This window comes from Telopea speciosissima, chromosome 7, assembly GCF_018873765.1.
Source record: "Telopea speciosissima isolate NSW1024214 ecotype Mountain lineage chromosome 7, Tspe_v1, whole genome shotgun sequence".
NCBI lineage: Eukaryota > Viridiplantae > Streptophyta > Magnoliopsida > Proteales > Proteaceae > Telopea > Telopea speciosissima.
The window spans coordinates 7,648,298-7,663,542 of record NC_057922.1 but is presented as its reverse complement, the minus strand read 5'-3'; the positions used below and the strand labels follow the sequence as shown (position 1 = coordinate 7,663,542).

The window sequence follows — 15,245 nt, the reverse complement described above, 5'->3', positions numbered from 1 at the left end:
ATTGGTGGATCGATACGGACCAAGGGTGAAAAGGTTGAAAACCCTGTTTTTTAAATGGAAACCAAGGGTAAATATGTCCAATCTAGACATCAGCGGAGACCGATCCTGTAGCCGATACTGATTCCTAAAACCCAGTTTCTTGGTGGAACACAGTGTTTGGATTACTACAACGCATCTACAACGACGATTTGATGCATATGAAGAAATTTTTTGTAAGATTCAAACTTATACGTACACCCTTCTTTTCCAAAGGTTTCGAGCTTTATCGAAACTCTATGTGATACTAACATAGAGTTGAAGGAAGGGTTTTGTGGGGGTGTTCTAAGCTTGGCTACTTTTAAAACTTGTACTTCGATAAGCACTTGTACTTATTGAAGGACCCAACCCTGCCATGGAGCTGAGAAGACCTCCAATCGAAGTCTCTGCTTCTCTTCCGGCAGCTTCTGAGCATTGCAACCCTAGTCGTGGCTGGAGAAGAATTCGCCATTGGAGAACTCCCCGGAAGAATCTCCTGGCTTCGATCTCTCCCCATCGTCCTATTCCCTCTGAGAAAATGGTCCCCCCCTGCCACTACAGGTTCAAACCGCTTCTCTCTCTTCTAGGCTGCCTCCCTCTGCGATGAAGAAGCTTTCCCCTCCCCTGATGAGCTAGCCTCTTCCCTACTAAACCATAAGTCCTGTCTTCTTCCTGTGCCAGTCTCCACTGACCCTATGCCTGTTGTGCCTGACGAGCCTGCTGAGCCTGCTGACCACTTGGAGCCTATCGTTCCTCTGTAATCCTCCCCAAAGTCTCTCCCCTTACACCTCGGTATCACCTCCTTTCTCAAATCGAAGACTAAGGGATTTATATCCCCTAGGCCTTCTCTCTCCTCGATTCCCCCTTCCAATGTTGTGATTCCCCCTGTATCCATTCCCTCTGTAGCCCAGCCCAACTCCTGTCCCTCTTTGGCTGACCCATCTGGTTCTAAGAGGCCAGTTCCCTCTCCTTTATCCTTTTCCTCCGGCCCAGCCCACCTCCTATTCCTCTTTGGCTGACCCATCTGGTTCTAATGGGCTAGATCCCTCTTCTCTCTCAACCCTTAACTCTACCCGGCTTCCCGATCCTTCTGCCTCCCTGCCTCTTTACGTTTTCCGTCGCCGTAACCCCAATTCCCCTCCTTACCTTAAGAAGCGTCCCTACCTTTCTTACTCCCTGCCCAACCAGAAGTTGAATTCGCCTTTCAATTTGGATTTTAGAAATTTCTCTCTAAGTGGGGAGCCTATTGACCTGGGTAAGTTGGCCTTCTTCGAGCCGGGCTTAGTTCTTTGGATTGTCTGGCGTGTTTTCTTTTTGCGCTTTTTTTGGGTTGGGCTTTGGCCCTTTGTCTTGTCCCTGCTTTTTGGTAGGGCTTAGTGTTGGCTTTTGCTTTTATCCTCCCCCCGCCCCCCGTCCCCTTTTTTCTTTCTCCCTTTGGTAATTGGATTATTTATTCATCCAAAAAAAAAAAAAACTTGTTAGACTAGCATGACTGAGTTTGGAAACCCAAACCTAGACGGAACTGGTCCAACCTGGGTTTTTGGTCCAATAGGGGTTCGTAGTAGTTTAGTTAATCTTTGTCTTTTGTTCGCATTGGAAGGAATTTTGAACTCTATTTTAGTTTTAGAGTTGGATTGCAAGTCCGTTTCAGTCTTACATTCTAGGTAGGAGTCTTTTAATTTTTGCTTATTAATACATTGTAATCCAACTATGGAAACACTGATTTGAAAATTTGAAAGTTGCTTGGGTTGCTCTGTGAGTGTGTGATTCCCTCTTCCCCTTGCAACTCTGAGATCCCATCTCAGATTTCTCCCTTTCTCTCACTGGCCTTCCACCAATTTGGTATCACTTATCAGAGCCAAAGTTCTCCATCAATTTCTCTCTCCTTCTTCAAAGTATGTTACCCCTAGTAACCTCTCTTCCTACCATCACCGCAATCCCCTGCAGCATCCCGCAGAAACTCCTCTCTTTCGAATCCCACAGCAACCCTGCCCCCCCCCCCCCCTGATTGCTGCAACAACACCCCATCTTCCTTTCCCTCTCATCTTCCATTTTTCCCCGTTGTGATATGAACCAGTTTCCCTTCTAGGGTTCTTCCAGTTTCAAAAAAGAAGAGAGAGAAAGAGAAGATTTTAAGAGGTGGGAAATCAAATTGAACATACCTGGTTTTCAGAGGTTCTGTAGCTGAGAAATCTAGTCCCAAAAATTCCAGCATAATCCTGATATCTGGTATGGAAGATTCTACTCAAACCTGGTTCTTATTTTGACGCCAGGCCTAGGTTGCTGAAATTTTCTCTCCTATATCCTTCGACCTCCAGGACTGTGTGTCATGAACCAAACCGGATACAGGTAGGGGTTCAGCCCTCACGAGCACTGATCAAACAATCGCTAAAATCAAATGAAATCATTCAAAATAAATCATCAAATTTAAGTCTCAAACATAAAATATTCAATCAATAGCCTTACAATCTAAAGATTTCCAATATGTTTGGCAATGCTTAGTTAGGGTTTCCTTGAAGTTTTGGGCCAATTATAGCCTTCGGCTACCGAAATGGCCAAACGAAACATGCAGAGTTTCTATTCTGCTTTTAACCCGAGTCCAAACCAAGGTCGAAACTAAAATTCAAACCTTGATGCTAATAATGGGGTCTAATTTTAACTATTTTGTTTTAGTTCTTGGTACGAGGAAGCAGTCAAAATTATGCTTTTTTAAAGTGACACAATTAAATTTGGAATATTACCACTTCATGCTTCCTCTTCAATCGAAATGTTCTGGTGCTTTTAACTGATGCATATTGATTTTAATTTTATTTTTGTTATTTTGTGTGTGGGTAGCAAATATTATTTGTGTAGATTGAGACATAAATAATTTAAGCTCTCTTGACAGGTGGAGCTTGAGCTGAAGGCCAGAATTCTGCATGAGGATATAACAATTCATGTATGTACTCTTGAAATATTAACTGCAAATAAATGATTGCTTTTCATGTTCTGGTTCCTTCTTATTTCCTAGTTGTTATTTTGCAACAAATTCAGATTAAATATATTATTTGATGAACTAATTCTCTCTCTCTCTTTCTCTCTGTGATTGGTGGTGGCAATTAACTGGTAGCACAATTTAGTTTTATTAAGTAGAGCTGTATAAGATGAAGACTTTCACATATCCTAGCTGAAGATAAAACAATAGGCATGTGAACTATTTGTCTATCATTAGAAATCCCCATGAACTTATTTTAAAACTGTCTTGAAGAAGCAAGTTGAGGGGGTCGTGGTTTCAGTTCTGGCAGCTTAGAAGTACAAATGGGGTTGCTGATGAGTTGGCTGAGCAAGGGGTTGTAAGACTCTGAATCTGTTTTGGGAATGCTATTCCCTTGTGAGTTCTTTTTGATATCCTAGCTAAAGATAAAAGTAGTAATGGTACTAAATCTCGTTTCGTTTCGGTGTTTCTGTCTGACCGAAATTTCTGAGATATCGAAATTTCGTCGAAATATGGTATTTTTCTGTGGGTGTAAAATGCCAAAAATACCGAGATTTCCGAAATTTTCGAAACGAGATTACCGAAATTACCGAGATTTCCGAAATATTTGAAATATTGCACGTGACACTTTTAGTGACTTTTTCAATATCTCGCAATATATCGTGAGTCCACGATATTTCGTCGATATCTCACGAGATATCGTCGAAATATGGTATTTTTCCATTTCGGATTGGTATCGTATCTCGGACAGCTCGAGATATACGAAATTTGGCAAAATATCGCCGAAATTTCGCGAGATTTTGAACCTTGGATAAAACAATAGGAATGTGAACTACTTGTCTGCTATTAGAAATACCTGTGAACTTATTTTAGAATTGTCTTGAAGAAAAAAGTTGAGGGGGTCGTGGTTTCAGTGCTGGCAGCTTTGAAGTACAAATGAGGCTGCTGATGAGTTGGCTAAGCAAGGGTTTGTAACTTGTATGACTCTGAATCTGTTTTGGGAATTCTATTCCCTTGTGAGTTATTTTTGATAATCCACAAATTGGATTTGGGGTTTGTTTGGTGGTTATTTGACGAGGGTTATCTTATTTTTATCACTATGTACCTCTAGGTAGCTCTATATGCCACCATGTTGTTATGATTTGCTATCAATAAAATTGTTATTTACTCACCAAAAAAAAAGTGAGGAAAGCAAAGAAGGAAAAAACCACTAAACCCTAAACACCTAACTCTTTCGTCCAACTCTAAACCTTTCATGTGTTCTGTGAAGTGCCTTATCATTGTAGGTAATAGTGGTAGCAGTAACAACACTATGTATATACAGGTGCTATATGTTCCAATTGCACTTTTTTGTTTGATAAATTATATGTTTCAATTACATTGGGCTAGCTGCTTTGAAGTTTGAACATCATCTGGGTACCACATGGACTAGTTGTTGAAGGAATAGAAATGACGGCTACCATCCATAAGAAAACAACAATACATGTATAGGGGTATCATGTGTTCCAGTTGCTTTATGCTGCTGAGTAATTGGAACCTCACCTATGTTACAGTTGGTATTTCTTCTCTTTCCTGCTACAGGTTTATAGTATTTTAAATTTAGCTTTGAAATCTTTTTTCGTTTTCGATTGTTATTCCTGTCCTTGCTTATGAATGACTTCAGAAACCAATTCATTGCAGTGGGTTGACAGAGAGATTTTGTCGTTACAAAACCTCATTGAACGGGCAAATGAGAAGGGGTGGCGCAGAGAATATCCTTTCTTAATATATGCAAGTTTTATATAGAACAGTATGATATAGATGCTGAGGAACTTGCTTTGTTCTCTTTATTTTTATACTTCTCTAAAAAACCAGGGATTCTGATGAGTTACAATACTCAGAGAGAAATGGATTTGAGATGATTAATTTGTCTGATGGTGAGATGTCACGAGCTTCTGTATGGGACAACTTTAATTGAGATTATGGGTCGTGTTATATGAACTTGCCTATTTTCCATTTTTTGGCATTTCGAATGCATGTTGAGAGAGAGAGAGAGAGAGAGAGGGAGAAGGAGCTGGAATTATTGTATCCATAAACAGATCTGTCAGTCTGCTGAGTTTTTAGGGTAGTTGTCATAGTAGGCATCCTAGCGCCATTGGTGCCCTTTGCTGAATGTCGCCTTGTTAGTGTTACCTTGATTTTCCCCCCTCCAATGCCTAAGTTGCCTAGACGCCGTGACAAATATGGTTGTCGTATTGGATACCTTGTACACTTCTCCAAACACTAACATGTCTGTGTCATTGCAGCATACAGGTCCTGGGTTCTTATAGGACCAGCATTTCATGCATTTGGTTTTCAACTTATGCTGGTGACTAGGATACACATGATGTGTTTCCTAGCTGGACCTGACTTGAAGTAGATTAGCCTAAGTCTGTTAACTTAGACTCTTTGGTAAATGGGAAGTATTACAAAGTAATATCCTAGGATTTAGCTCTTGATGTGCGCCTTGCTTGGGCACAATGTATATTGCCTTCTGTTCAAAAGATGAGGTCGTGTTTTGAGTGAGTTTACCAGTAGTTGTATTGTTTGCCAGCATGGAATGGCTGGGTACCACTGTCAATTGTAGGATAATCTGAGTTATATTTCCCTTGAGAACTAAGCGTTTGTTCTTGACTTATTTGGGATTTAAGCTCGCCGAATACCTAGAAAGAAAGCAGCTACTTCAAACACCGACAGAACGGTTTCGGCTGTTACAAGAGATTCCAACAATAATTGCAGAAGAAGTTGAGCCTGAAGCTACTCCCCAGGATTGTCCATTAGTTACGAAAGAAGCAAAAGATGAATCACCAAGATCGATAATTGTGGGGGCTTTGGGAAGTTCTTCTGAGAATTTAGCTGGTAATATAACTGTATCAACTCAGATGGTTGCAAAAACTGATACTGCAGGTTAGTTTAGCTCAAAATTCTATTATTTTCTTCCTATTTTCTCATTCCAGAGCTTTGACTTTGGAACTTGTGGAATTGTTGTGTTTATGGTTATAGCAGGAGATGGAGCTTTGTATGATTGGAAATCTCGAAAAGGTGGAGCTGGAGGTAGTGTAAAGTTAACCTGCATTGCTTTTGTGCCATTTTTTTTTTATTATGCAATAATTTAGTTGACTTTTCTTATAAAAAAGAACTGCATTATAGCAAAGCTCCTCGCTGAAATTTTAATTTAGAGATTTAAAAGACAATGTAAACTTAGAAGCAAAACCCTCTGCATGAGAAAGATGCTTCTATACAACAGCCCAGCCTTATCCTAGCTAAATGGGGTGAGTTATATAGATCCTTGCCCTCCAATCAGCTCTAGTCCAGGTCATACTTGATACAAGGCCTAACCTGTGCATGTATTTCCTCACCACTTCTCCTAGGATCATTTTAGGTCTACCCCTGGATCTTTTAGTTCCTTCAATCTGAATCAAATCACTCCTCTGTACTGGAGCATCCAAAGGCCTCCATTGAACATGGCTATGCCCTCAAATGACTTTCTCATAGCTTATCATGTATCAGAGCAACTCGCAAATCAGCTCTAATATAATCATTCCTTACTTTGTCCTTCCTAGTTGTTGAGTTATGTTTGTATACTGCAGCATTGTACTTAGGTATTCTATAATAACGTGATGTGTGGGGGGGGGGGCTGCCTATGGTATGGACTGCTCTTCCTTCTAGCAGCAGTCCCTTCTCTTCTTCCTTCCTTCCTTCTTCCGCTCTCTCTCTCTCTCTTCTCTTCTCTTCTTTGTGAGTTTTGGTTTCTTTCCGTTGATACTTTTTCATGGTATCAGATCACCATTAATCAGTGCTTGCAATCTCCATCGCTACTGTTTTGAGAGATTCTAGTTAGTTTTCTTTCTGTCCTGTGGTGTGCAGCCACCTTTTGCTGCAATTTTCTACAATGAGGAACTAGTTTCTATCAATGAAAAACTAGTGTTCTCTTTGGCTATCTACATAAAGCATATTCCCTGAAAAAGATCTGTCATGGATTTATTTATCAATCTACATCACGTTAATTGAATTTCTATTCTGGTGGTACCTGGCTTCATTTTTTTTTTGTTGACTGAATCGATTCCCCTGGTATTTTCAATCTGGCCATCAACATTTGTTGAAGTTTTAGGGTTTTATTGGCCCCTCAGGTATGCACACTTGATACCCTCGTTGAGACTAATCAGAGCATCTCATCGATTGAAGAAATAAATCACCCATATTGATGGCGGTTCACTGTTTTTGGGTCAATTTTTTTCAGATTTGATTTCTGAAATTAATCTGAATCTGACCGTCAGATTCAGTTGGTTTCCTAAAGTTTATTCCACCCCTTTAGAAAGTTCTTTGCTTCCAATTTGGAGGCAATATGCCTCATGCATTTGGTTTAATTTTAAATCACCCAAAATCTGGGTGTTTCAAGTTCAGATTTGAATCTTTTGTGAGGAACGTAGTAATGAAGAAGTTGATTGATACTGCTTTTGTTTCTTCTGCAGATCAGTTGGGTGATATGTTCACCAAGTAATGCGGATCTGGGGTCTAGAAGCCTAGGTTCAAAAACTTGTCTCGACCAGGTCTAGACGACTGAAATCTCGGCGAGACTTTTTTTTTGGGGGGGTGTTTCAGTGGGCAAATGGCCATAGTTGGCTCCAAAATTTTTAAGGGAAGCTTGTTTTAGGCTTAATAAACTTATTTAAATCTTCAAATTGTAAAAAAGGCACCTAATTTGGTGTTTTGGATTTCCATCCTTGGTTGGTAGTAAACATCGAACCCTTATGTAATATTGCCTATTCTACATATTGTTTGAGTGCTATGAGACATAATTGGCAAGTAAATCAAGTAATTATGCAATAATGAATGAAGACATAATATTGAATAATTATTAAAGAAATAGTTAAAGACTTAAAGTTTCTACTATAAAGCATAGTGAACAATGCATATTATATAGACACCCAACCCAAGTACAGTGAACAATACATAAGTCATAGACACCTTAGTCTTCCACGTCCCAACAATACAATACTATGAGTATGTGACTGCCTACTGATATGAATTATGACGTGCTGGATCAAGTCCACTTATGGTCCGATTGAGTCGACGTGCATTGTCCTCTATCTACATGACATATGAATGTCACATCATAGTGTTCGAGAAGAAAAGAGAGTAGTCCTCCACAGCTGCCCTTTAAATGGTCTCATCTACATATTTCATGTAATCGATCTCTTCATAGTGATGTGGCAATCCCCAGTAGTATTGAGTGATGATGTGGCAAAAAAATCAAGATCCAAGCTTTTTCCCCCCTTTTCTAGGTCCAAATCCACAAAATTGGCGAGTTTTGTTCGAAATTTCGAACTAAGGGTCGAGACCCTGCCTATTTATAATGGGTTTTGAACCATTTTGGTGAGACGGTACAAATTGTACCGAAATTTCGATCGAGTTTACTGAAATCATATAGAATAGAGATCATACAAGATCTCATCTCGACTAGGTTGAGATCTCGGCAAGTTTTAGAACTATGCTCGAAACTCTGTTTGGATCGCTAATAAGCCCACCCAATCAATAAATAACTCAAATATAAGATCTAATGGCAATCTCGTAATAAAATAGAATTTTCAAGGGGTGATTTGGTATGACTTGGTAGTTAAATAGGGAAGGATACAAGTGGAAATTATATTTTTGTATGGAGATAGATTCAGAACTAAAGGTAATTAAAGATAATGAGACAGTGCATTCTTTGAGGTTTCGGTTTGATGTTTTAGTGGGCAAATGACCATAGTTGGCTCCGAAACTTTAGGGGAAGCTTGTTGTAGGCTTAATAAACATATTTAAATCGGCAAATTGTAAAAGCAAGAACCCAATTTGGTGTTTTGGATTTGACCCTTGGTTGGCAGTAAACGTCAAACCCTTACGGAATATTGCCTATTCTACATATTGTTTGAGTGCTATGAGACATAATTGGCAACTAAAACAAGTAAATTATGCAATAATGGATGAAGATACATAATATTGAATAATTATTTAAGAAAGAGTTAAAGACTTGAAGTAGAAACTACAAAGTACAGTGAACAATGCATATTACATGTACACCCAACCCAAGTACAGTGAACCATACATATGTCATAGACTTCCTAGTCGAGATATTGGAAAACTCGATCGAAATCTTGGAAAACTCAACCGAAATCTCGGAAAACTCGATTGAAACAATGAAGGTTTGATATTTCATATGTAGTTTCGTCTCAACCAGGTCAAGATCTCCGAGATTTTCAAGATCTTGGCAAGGTTTTGAACTATGGGTATAATGGGAAAGTCAAGAAAAGAAAAGGGTTAAAACTTAACTCACGATTGAAGAGTCATCTTCAACCTTCAAACTTACTAAGAACCAGTGGAGGTTGCTTCGATTCTAAGTGAAAGTACTCACTACTCGGGCCTTGGAATGGTCTGAAACGGCGAAGGTCAGAATCTCGATGGTCTCTCAATTCAGACCGATGAACACCTCAGAACATCAATCAAGAAGATCTGCTGTTCCTATAGCTCAGATCTGGTGGTAGAAGTTCAGGTTAGTTCTGAGATGGGTTAAGATCTCTCAGCAGACTGGGTTCCTGAATTTCAATCGCCCTTGGGAGGTGATTCAAGCCCCAAAATCTCGAGCCAATTGGATTTGTGTTGAATGAGTTTCAACAAATTCTCTGTGCTGATCGTTAATGGCCAAAACAGAAATTGGAAAGCATATGATATATGAGGGAAATAAAGAACGAGAGAAGGAGAGGAGAAGATAACAAGAGAGAAGACGATGATGAGGGCTCACACGAGCAATCAAAACCACAAGCAACCAAACAAATCAATTCATTCCAACCTGAATCTTGCGTAATTACAAACTAGTATTTAAAGAAGGAAATAAAAGACTCTTAATTATAATCTAAAACTGAAATTAAACTTCACTCTATATGGGACTCTGAATTGAATCAAAACTTGGACTCAAAACTCTTTCAATACTTGGCCTACTAAAATTAAATAAAAATTTACAAGAAAAACCCAACTAGTTAAAAACCTAATAAATAAATATACTAAATGTCCTACTGAACCGGAAAAAAAAAAAAAAAAAACCAATTGGACCTGGTTCATCTTCATATGGATCCCCCAATGGGTTTGGGCTGGTTCAAGGAATTGCTCCTGCAGTCTTGCATCAACTCCCTTGATGTTGAGAAAAACACATAGTTATCAAAGCGACCAAGGTACCTGGACGCCTAGACGACGCCTTGATAACTATGGAAAACTCGACCACGAGTTTTAAAAAATAAGAGAATCAGCACCACTCGATCAACATCCACAATCAACAACTTTGATGGGGTGATGATCTAATGCACCTCACGATCAATCGTCACTATCTCCTGATGGTCATTAGTAAACGACATTCCTTTGATGGGAATCTGGCTGTGGGGTTTCATAACTGAAATCAGACCGTCGATCAATTCTTCAACTGCAACCTTGATCGGACCGTTCACTTCCGCTTGATCGCCATTTCCGTTGTCCACTTTTTCTATCACCACTAATCCATCAATTAAGGCTTCTAGCACGCTGCATACTTTATCATAGATGCGTTTGATATTTTCGATACACTCGCAAATTTGATCTAAGATCTCGAAAATCTGCTTTGATATCCAACAATCCATCTGGTTAGCGTTCTCTTACCGTAAATAAATATATTAAATATCCTACTGAACCAAAAAAAAAACCAATTGGACTTGGTTCATCTTCATATGGATCCCCCAATGGGTTTGGGCTGGTCCAAGGAATTGCTCTTGCATCAACTCCCCGGATGTTGAGAAAAACTCGACCACGAGTTCTAAAAAATGAGAGGATTAGCACCTCTAGATCAACATCCACAATCAACAGCTTTGATGCGACGATGATCCAGGGCAGCTCATGATCAACTGTTATAATCTCTTGATGGTCATTAGTAGATGGCATTCCTTTGATGGCAATCTGATTGTGCGGTTTCATAACTGAAATCGGACCATTGATCAATTCTTCAAGTGCAACCTTGGTCGGACTAGGGGTGCAAGTTTGGTCCTGATGGCCCGAGCCTACCCTGAGCCCGAACAAAGCCTGGATTGAGATACCTTGGCCCTAAGGGCAGGCAGGTCAGTGTTGGAACCCGGGCTGGGTCAAGGTTGAAGCCTCAGGCTAAGCCTGGCCTGTCCCTATCTTCTTCTTTCTGTTTTGTGCTCTTTTTTCTTTTTTTGTTCTTCTTCTTCCTCTTCTTTCTTCTTTCTACTTTCTTTTCTTCTTCTTCTTCTCAACCTGGCCAGCCCATGCATCTCCCTCCCCACCCCTCCCCATGGTCAGGGCCAATCAGGGGCAGCCCGGTCTGGCCCAGCCCTGAGGGTGGGTCAGGGTTGGAATTTTCTGGCCCTGAGTTAGGGCCGGATCGGGCCTGGGCCCAACTAAGGGGACTTAGGGTTGGACTGGGGTTTTAAAAGAGCCGGCCAAACTGACCCTATTGAAGCCCTAGGTCAGACCGTTCACTTTTGCTTGATCGCCATTTTCATTGTCCACTTTTTCTATTACCATTGATCTGTCCTCTAAGGTATCTAGCACTCTGCACACTTTATCACGTCTGCATTTGATATATTCGGTAGAATCTCTCCAATCTGATTGAAGATCCTGGAAATCCGATTTTATATCCAACAATCCATCCGCTAACCGCTACAAAAGAGTATTAAATTCATGGTCAATCGTCATTGAAAATAGAGGATTTCGGATCTGATACCAATTGATGCAGATCCGGGGTCTTGAAACCTTGTTCGTATCACTAATGGGCCCGCCCAATTAATAAATAACTCAAATATATGATCGAATGGCAATATCATAATAAACCAGATTTTTCAAGAGGTGATTTGGTATGATTTGGTAGTTAAATAGGGAAAGACACAAGTGGAAATAATATTTTTGTATGAAGATAGATTTGAAACTAAAGGTAATTAAAGATAAAGGAGAATAAAGGAACTTTAGAAGGGTATAATGGGAAAGTCAAGAAAAGGTTAAAACTTATCTGCTGTTCCTATAGCTCAGATCTGGCAGTAGAAGTTCAGGTTAGTTCTGAGATTGGTTAAGATCTCTTAGCAGATAGAGTTTTCTGGACCTGGGTTCCTGAATTTCAATCACCCTTGGGAGATGATTCAAGCCCCAAAATCTTGAGCCAATTGGATTTGTGTTGAATGAGTTTCAATGAATTCTCTGTACTGATCGTTAATGGCCCAAACCGAAATTGGAAAGCATATGATATACGAGGGAAGTAAAGAAAGAGAGAAGGAAAGGAGAAGATGACGAAGAAAAAAGGGAAGAGGGCTCACACAAGCAATCAAAACCACAAGGGGTTTCAACCAAACAAATCAATTCATTCCAACCTGAATCTTGCGTAGTGAAATTTAAGGGAACAATTTGTATTTGAGAAGGAATAATTATTGTAGGTGAAGTGATTTTGAGAAAGTTGGTTATTAAAGGACGGAAATGTATTTTATATATAATACATTTCTGTGCCTGCTGACACCTGTAAGTGTATCTAGGTGTTCCTTTGATTACATGTGTATGGGTATGCTTTTCCTCATTTCAGGGTCAAAGGATTTAACTTGGTTTTGGCTTTCTTCCAGGGTTGGGGAATGAATTAAATGTAAAACTGGGCTTTTTTATGATTCTTGAGCATGGTACTGATTTGTATGTAATTTTTTAATTGTAGAAAAATAATGGAGAACACCAATTCTCTATTTTCAATCAATTACAAATTTATTGATTATACATAATAAAAGTAGATTTGGTTTTTTTTTCTGGTGGTGTTCATGGTTCTTAGCCTTGGTTGTGGAAGAACAGGAGCAAGTTACATTGATGTCATTTTTGTTTCAGATCAAAATTCTGTTCTTGTTCAAGGGGAGAAACATCATGCTTGTGTTGCAGAACATCCACATCAATTAGTAAAGCTTGATGAGCAGGCAATAAATATTGCTTGTGCTGCAGCCAAACAGCGACTCCAACCCATAGAGGTCGAGGAGAGCAGTAGAGGGAAACTGCTCGCTTGTAATATCATACAGCAACACCAAGCAATAGAGGTTGCAGCAGAAAGCAGTAGACAGATGCAACAGTTGGATGTTAAAGAAGCAGGGAATAGAGAGACTCAACTGCAGGACCACAAACCAATAGACATTGCTGCAGAGAAGCAACACGATCTACTACAGGTTGATGAGGAAACCAGTAGAGGTGTGCAGCAGCAAGACAATCCCACAAATGTAGTTGCTGAAGGTTCTACATGCGGTAGCTTGATTCCTCTCACCGATGTGACAGAAAAGGAGGATCAGCCAATAGATGTTGAGCACACTGGTGCAGCAATTGTTGATTTAGATGACAACGATGGAAACTGCACTATGGTAAAGAGGCAAAGGATCTCAGCAGTTCAGGTTGTTGAAGTAAGTGATGATGATGATGAAATTCCTGAGGATGATAGATGTCCTGGTAATACCCCCCAAAACCAGAATCTTGAGGATCCTTCCAGGTCTATTTGGCATTATGTGGATCCTTACAATGAGGTACAGGGTCCATTCCCAATGTCAGCGCTTAAACGTTGGGAAGAGAGTAATTACTTTGCTCCAGATTTCAAGGTATGGAAGACGGGTCAGAGCATGGACGAAGCAGTTTTGCTGACCGATGCTCTTGGCCATTTCTTCCCAATGAGTTGAACACGATTGTTGGAATCAACTTGTATTTTTGTGAATATTTGAAACAGTAGACTTCTTCTGAAATGTTTTATGGCTAGTTGTCAGATATCATCTTGCACGTTGAAATTAAAACACGAGTCCTTTTGGTGTCAAACTTGTTGCGTTTGGTTTCTCTCTTTCATTTTTGCATTCAACTTGGTTCACTGTAGTTGAATTGTTTTATGGCTAGTTGTCAGATATCATTTTGCACCTTGTGTATAAGAAACAGGAGTCTCTTTGTATCAAACATGTTAAGTTTTTATTTCTCTGTCCTTTTTGCATTCAACTTGGTTAGCTGTAGTTTAGTTATCTGACATACATGTACAGACTTATTTTATAATTAAGGTGTTCAATGTTCTGTTTGAGTATTTGACACCATTTTGAGGGAAAAAAAAATTAAGGGCAAGGGATATATTCACTTTCTGTTTATATTAGCATCTTACATGTCAAGTCAATAGTCGATAATAAAAGATTATATCTGAGTGGCTCAAAATACCTCACATTGAGAGATCCAACGAGAGGAGAAAATGTGAGGGAAAAGCTACCGAACAAAAGTCTAAACATGTAGTTTCGAGAAAAAGTTGGTTGGCATCTTGGTAATAAAAGTGCTATAACGTATTTTTAGCTTCCGGATATGGAGGAAAAGCTGATTGTCGATTGTCATCTAGGTAAATTTGGGTTTTTTCCCCCGGGTGAGGTCAATAAGGTCAATTGTCATCTAAGCCAATAATGGATTTACCTAGACAAATACATGATTGTCGTGTTTGGAAGGGAGAGAGAGGGTGGCCCACTAACACGAATGGCCAATAGCCATGGGATTGTATCCCTTTACAGATATGTGAGATGGGTTCCATGAGACGGAAAAAGGTCAGTCACAAGCTAGAACTAGAACCAAATTCGGATAGGAAGAAATCGGATATTTATATATGAAAATCAGTTAAGCTGCAGGTGAGCAGATCACTATCTATGATTCAAATTTGTGATCATGTTCTCCATGTCATCATCTAATCATACTATAACTTTCATCTCATCAATGGATTAGTCAATATCATCCTAGATCGGCCAAAGTAACCAAAATTCAGGCTTTATGAAACACAAGATACGCTACACCTTTCACCTGTCGCTCAACATTATCATTGCGCTGAATCCCCATTCCAGATCCATCTATTGAGTTGAGCATTTGTCATCCATATATAAACTGATAAAATAACTATTAATAAAAAGGAAAAGAATGGGTATACTAGCAGTATACGATATGCTAGCACCCTATGTGTCTATCTCTCTTTCCCTCTTTAAAGGGTAAAAGAGTCATTACAAAGGAGGGAGAGATAGACACATAAGGTGTTATAGTGAGTTCGGATCACGTTCACATAATGACTCTGCTATTGCATACCCATTCCTCTCCCATTAATAAACATGAAAAAAAAAAAAAAAAAAGAAGTCAAAATTCAATCAACCAGGTATAATCACTATTTTCATGTCATTTTCATATAAATCATAGGTTTTTTTTTTTTTTT

The 15,245-nt window shown here is 39.4% G+C and overlaps 1 protein-coding gene across 3 annotated transcripts in view; it reads left to right on the top strand.

The window, feature by feature from the left end:
• The window catches only part of LOC122668140 (uncharacterized protein At5g08430-like), a 33,886-nt gene extending 20,022 nt beyond the window's left edge, over window positions 1-13,864 (top strand). Inside the window, exons 8-12 of one of the 3 annotated variants that reach the window (XM_043864725.1) lie at window positions 2,903-2,953; window positions 4,670-4,740; window positions 5,658-5,914; window positions 6,014-6,061; window positions 12,884-13,864. In XM_043864725.1, coding sequence (XP_043720660.1) covers window positions 2,903-2,953; window positions 4,670-4,740; window positions 5,658-5,914; window positions 6,014-6,061; window positions 12,884-13,710 — 1,254 coding nt within the window. In that variant the 3' untranslated portion in view covers window positions 13,711-13,864. Of the gene's footprint in view, window positions 1-2,902; window positions 2,954-4,669; window positions 4,742-5,657; window positions 5,915-6,013; window positions 6,062-12,883 lie in introns of all 3 variants that reach the window. The other 2 variants (XM_043864723.1, XM_043864724.1) reach the window with 2 other exon arrangements.
• Window positions 13,865-15,245: the final 1,381 nt, after the last annotated feature.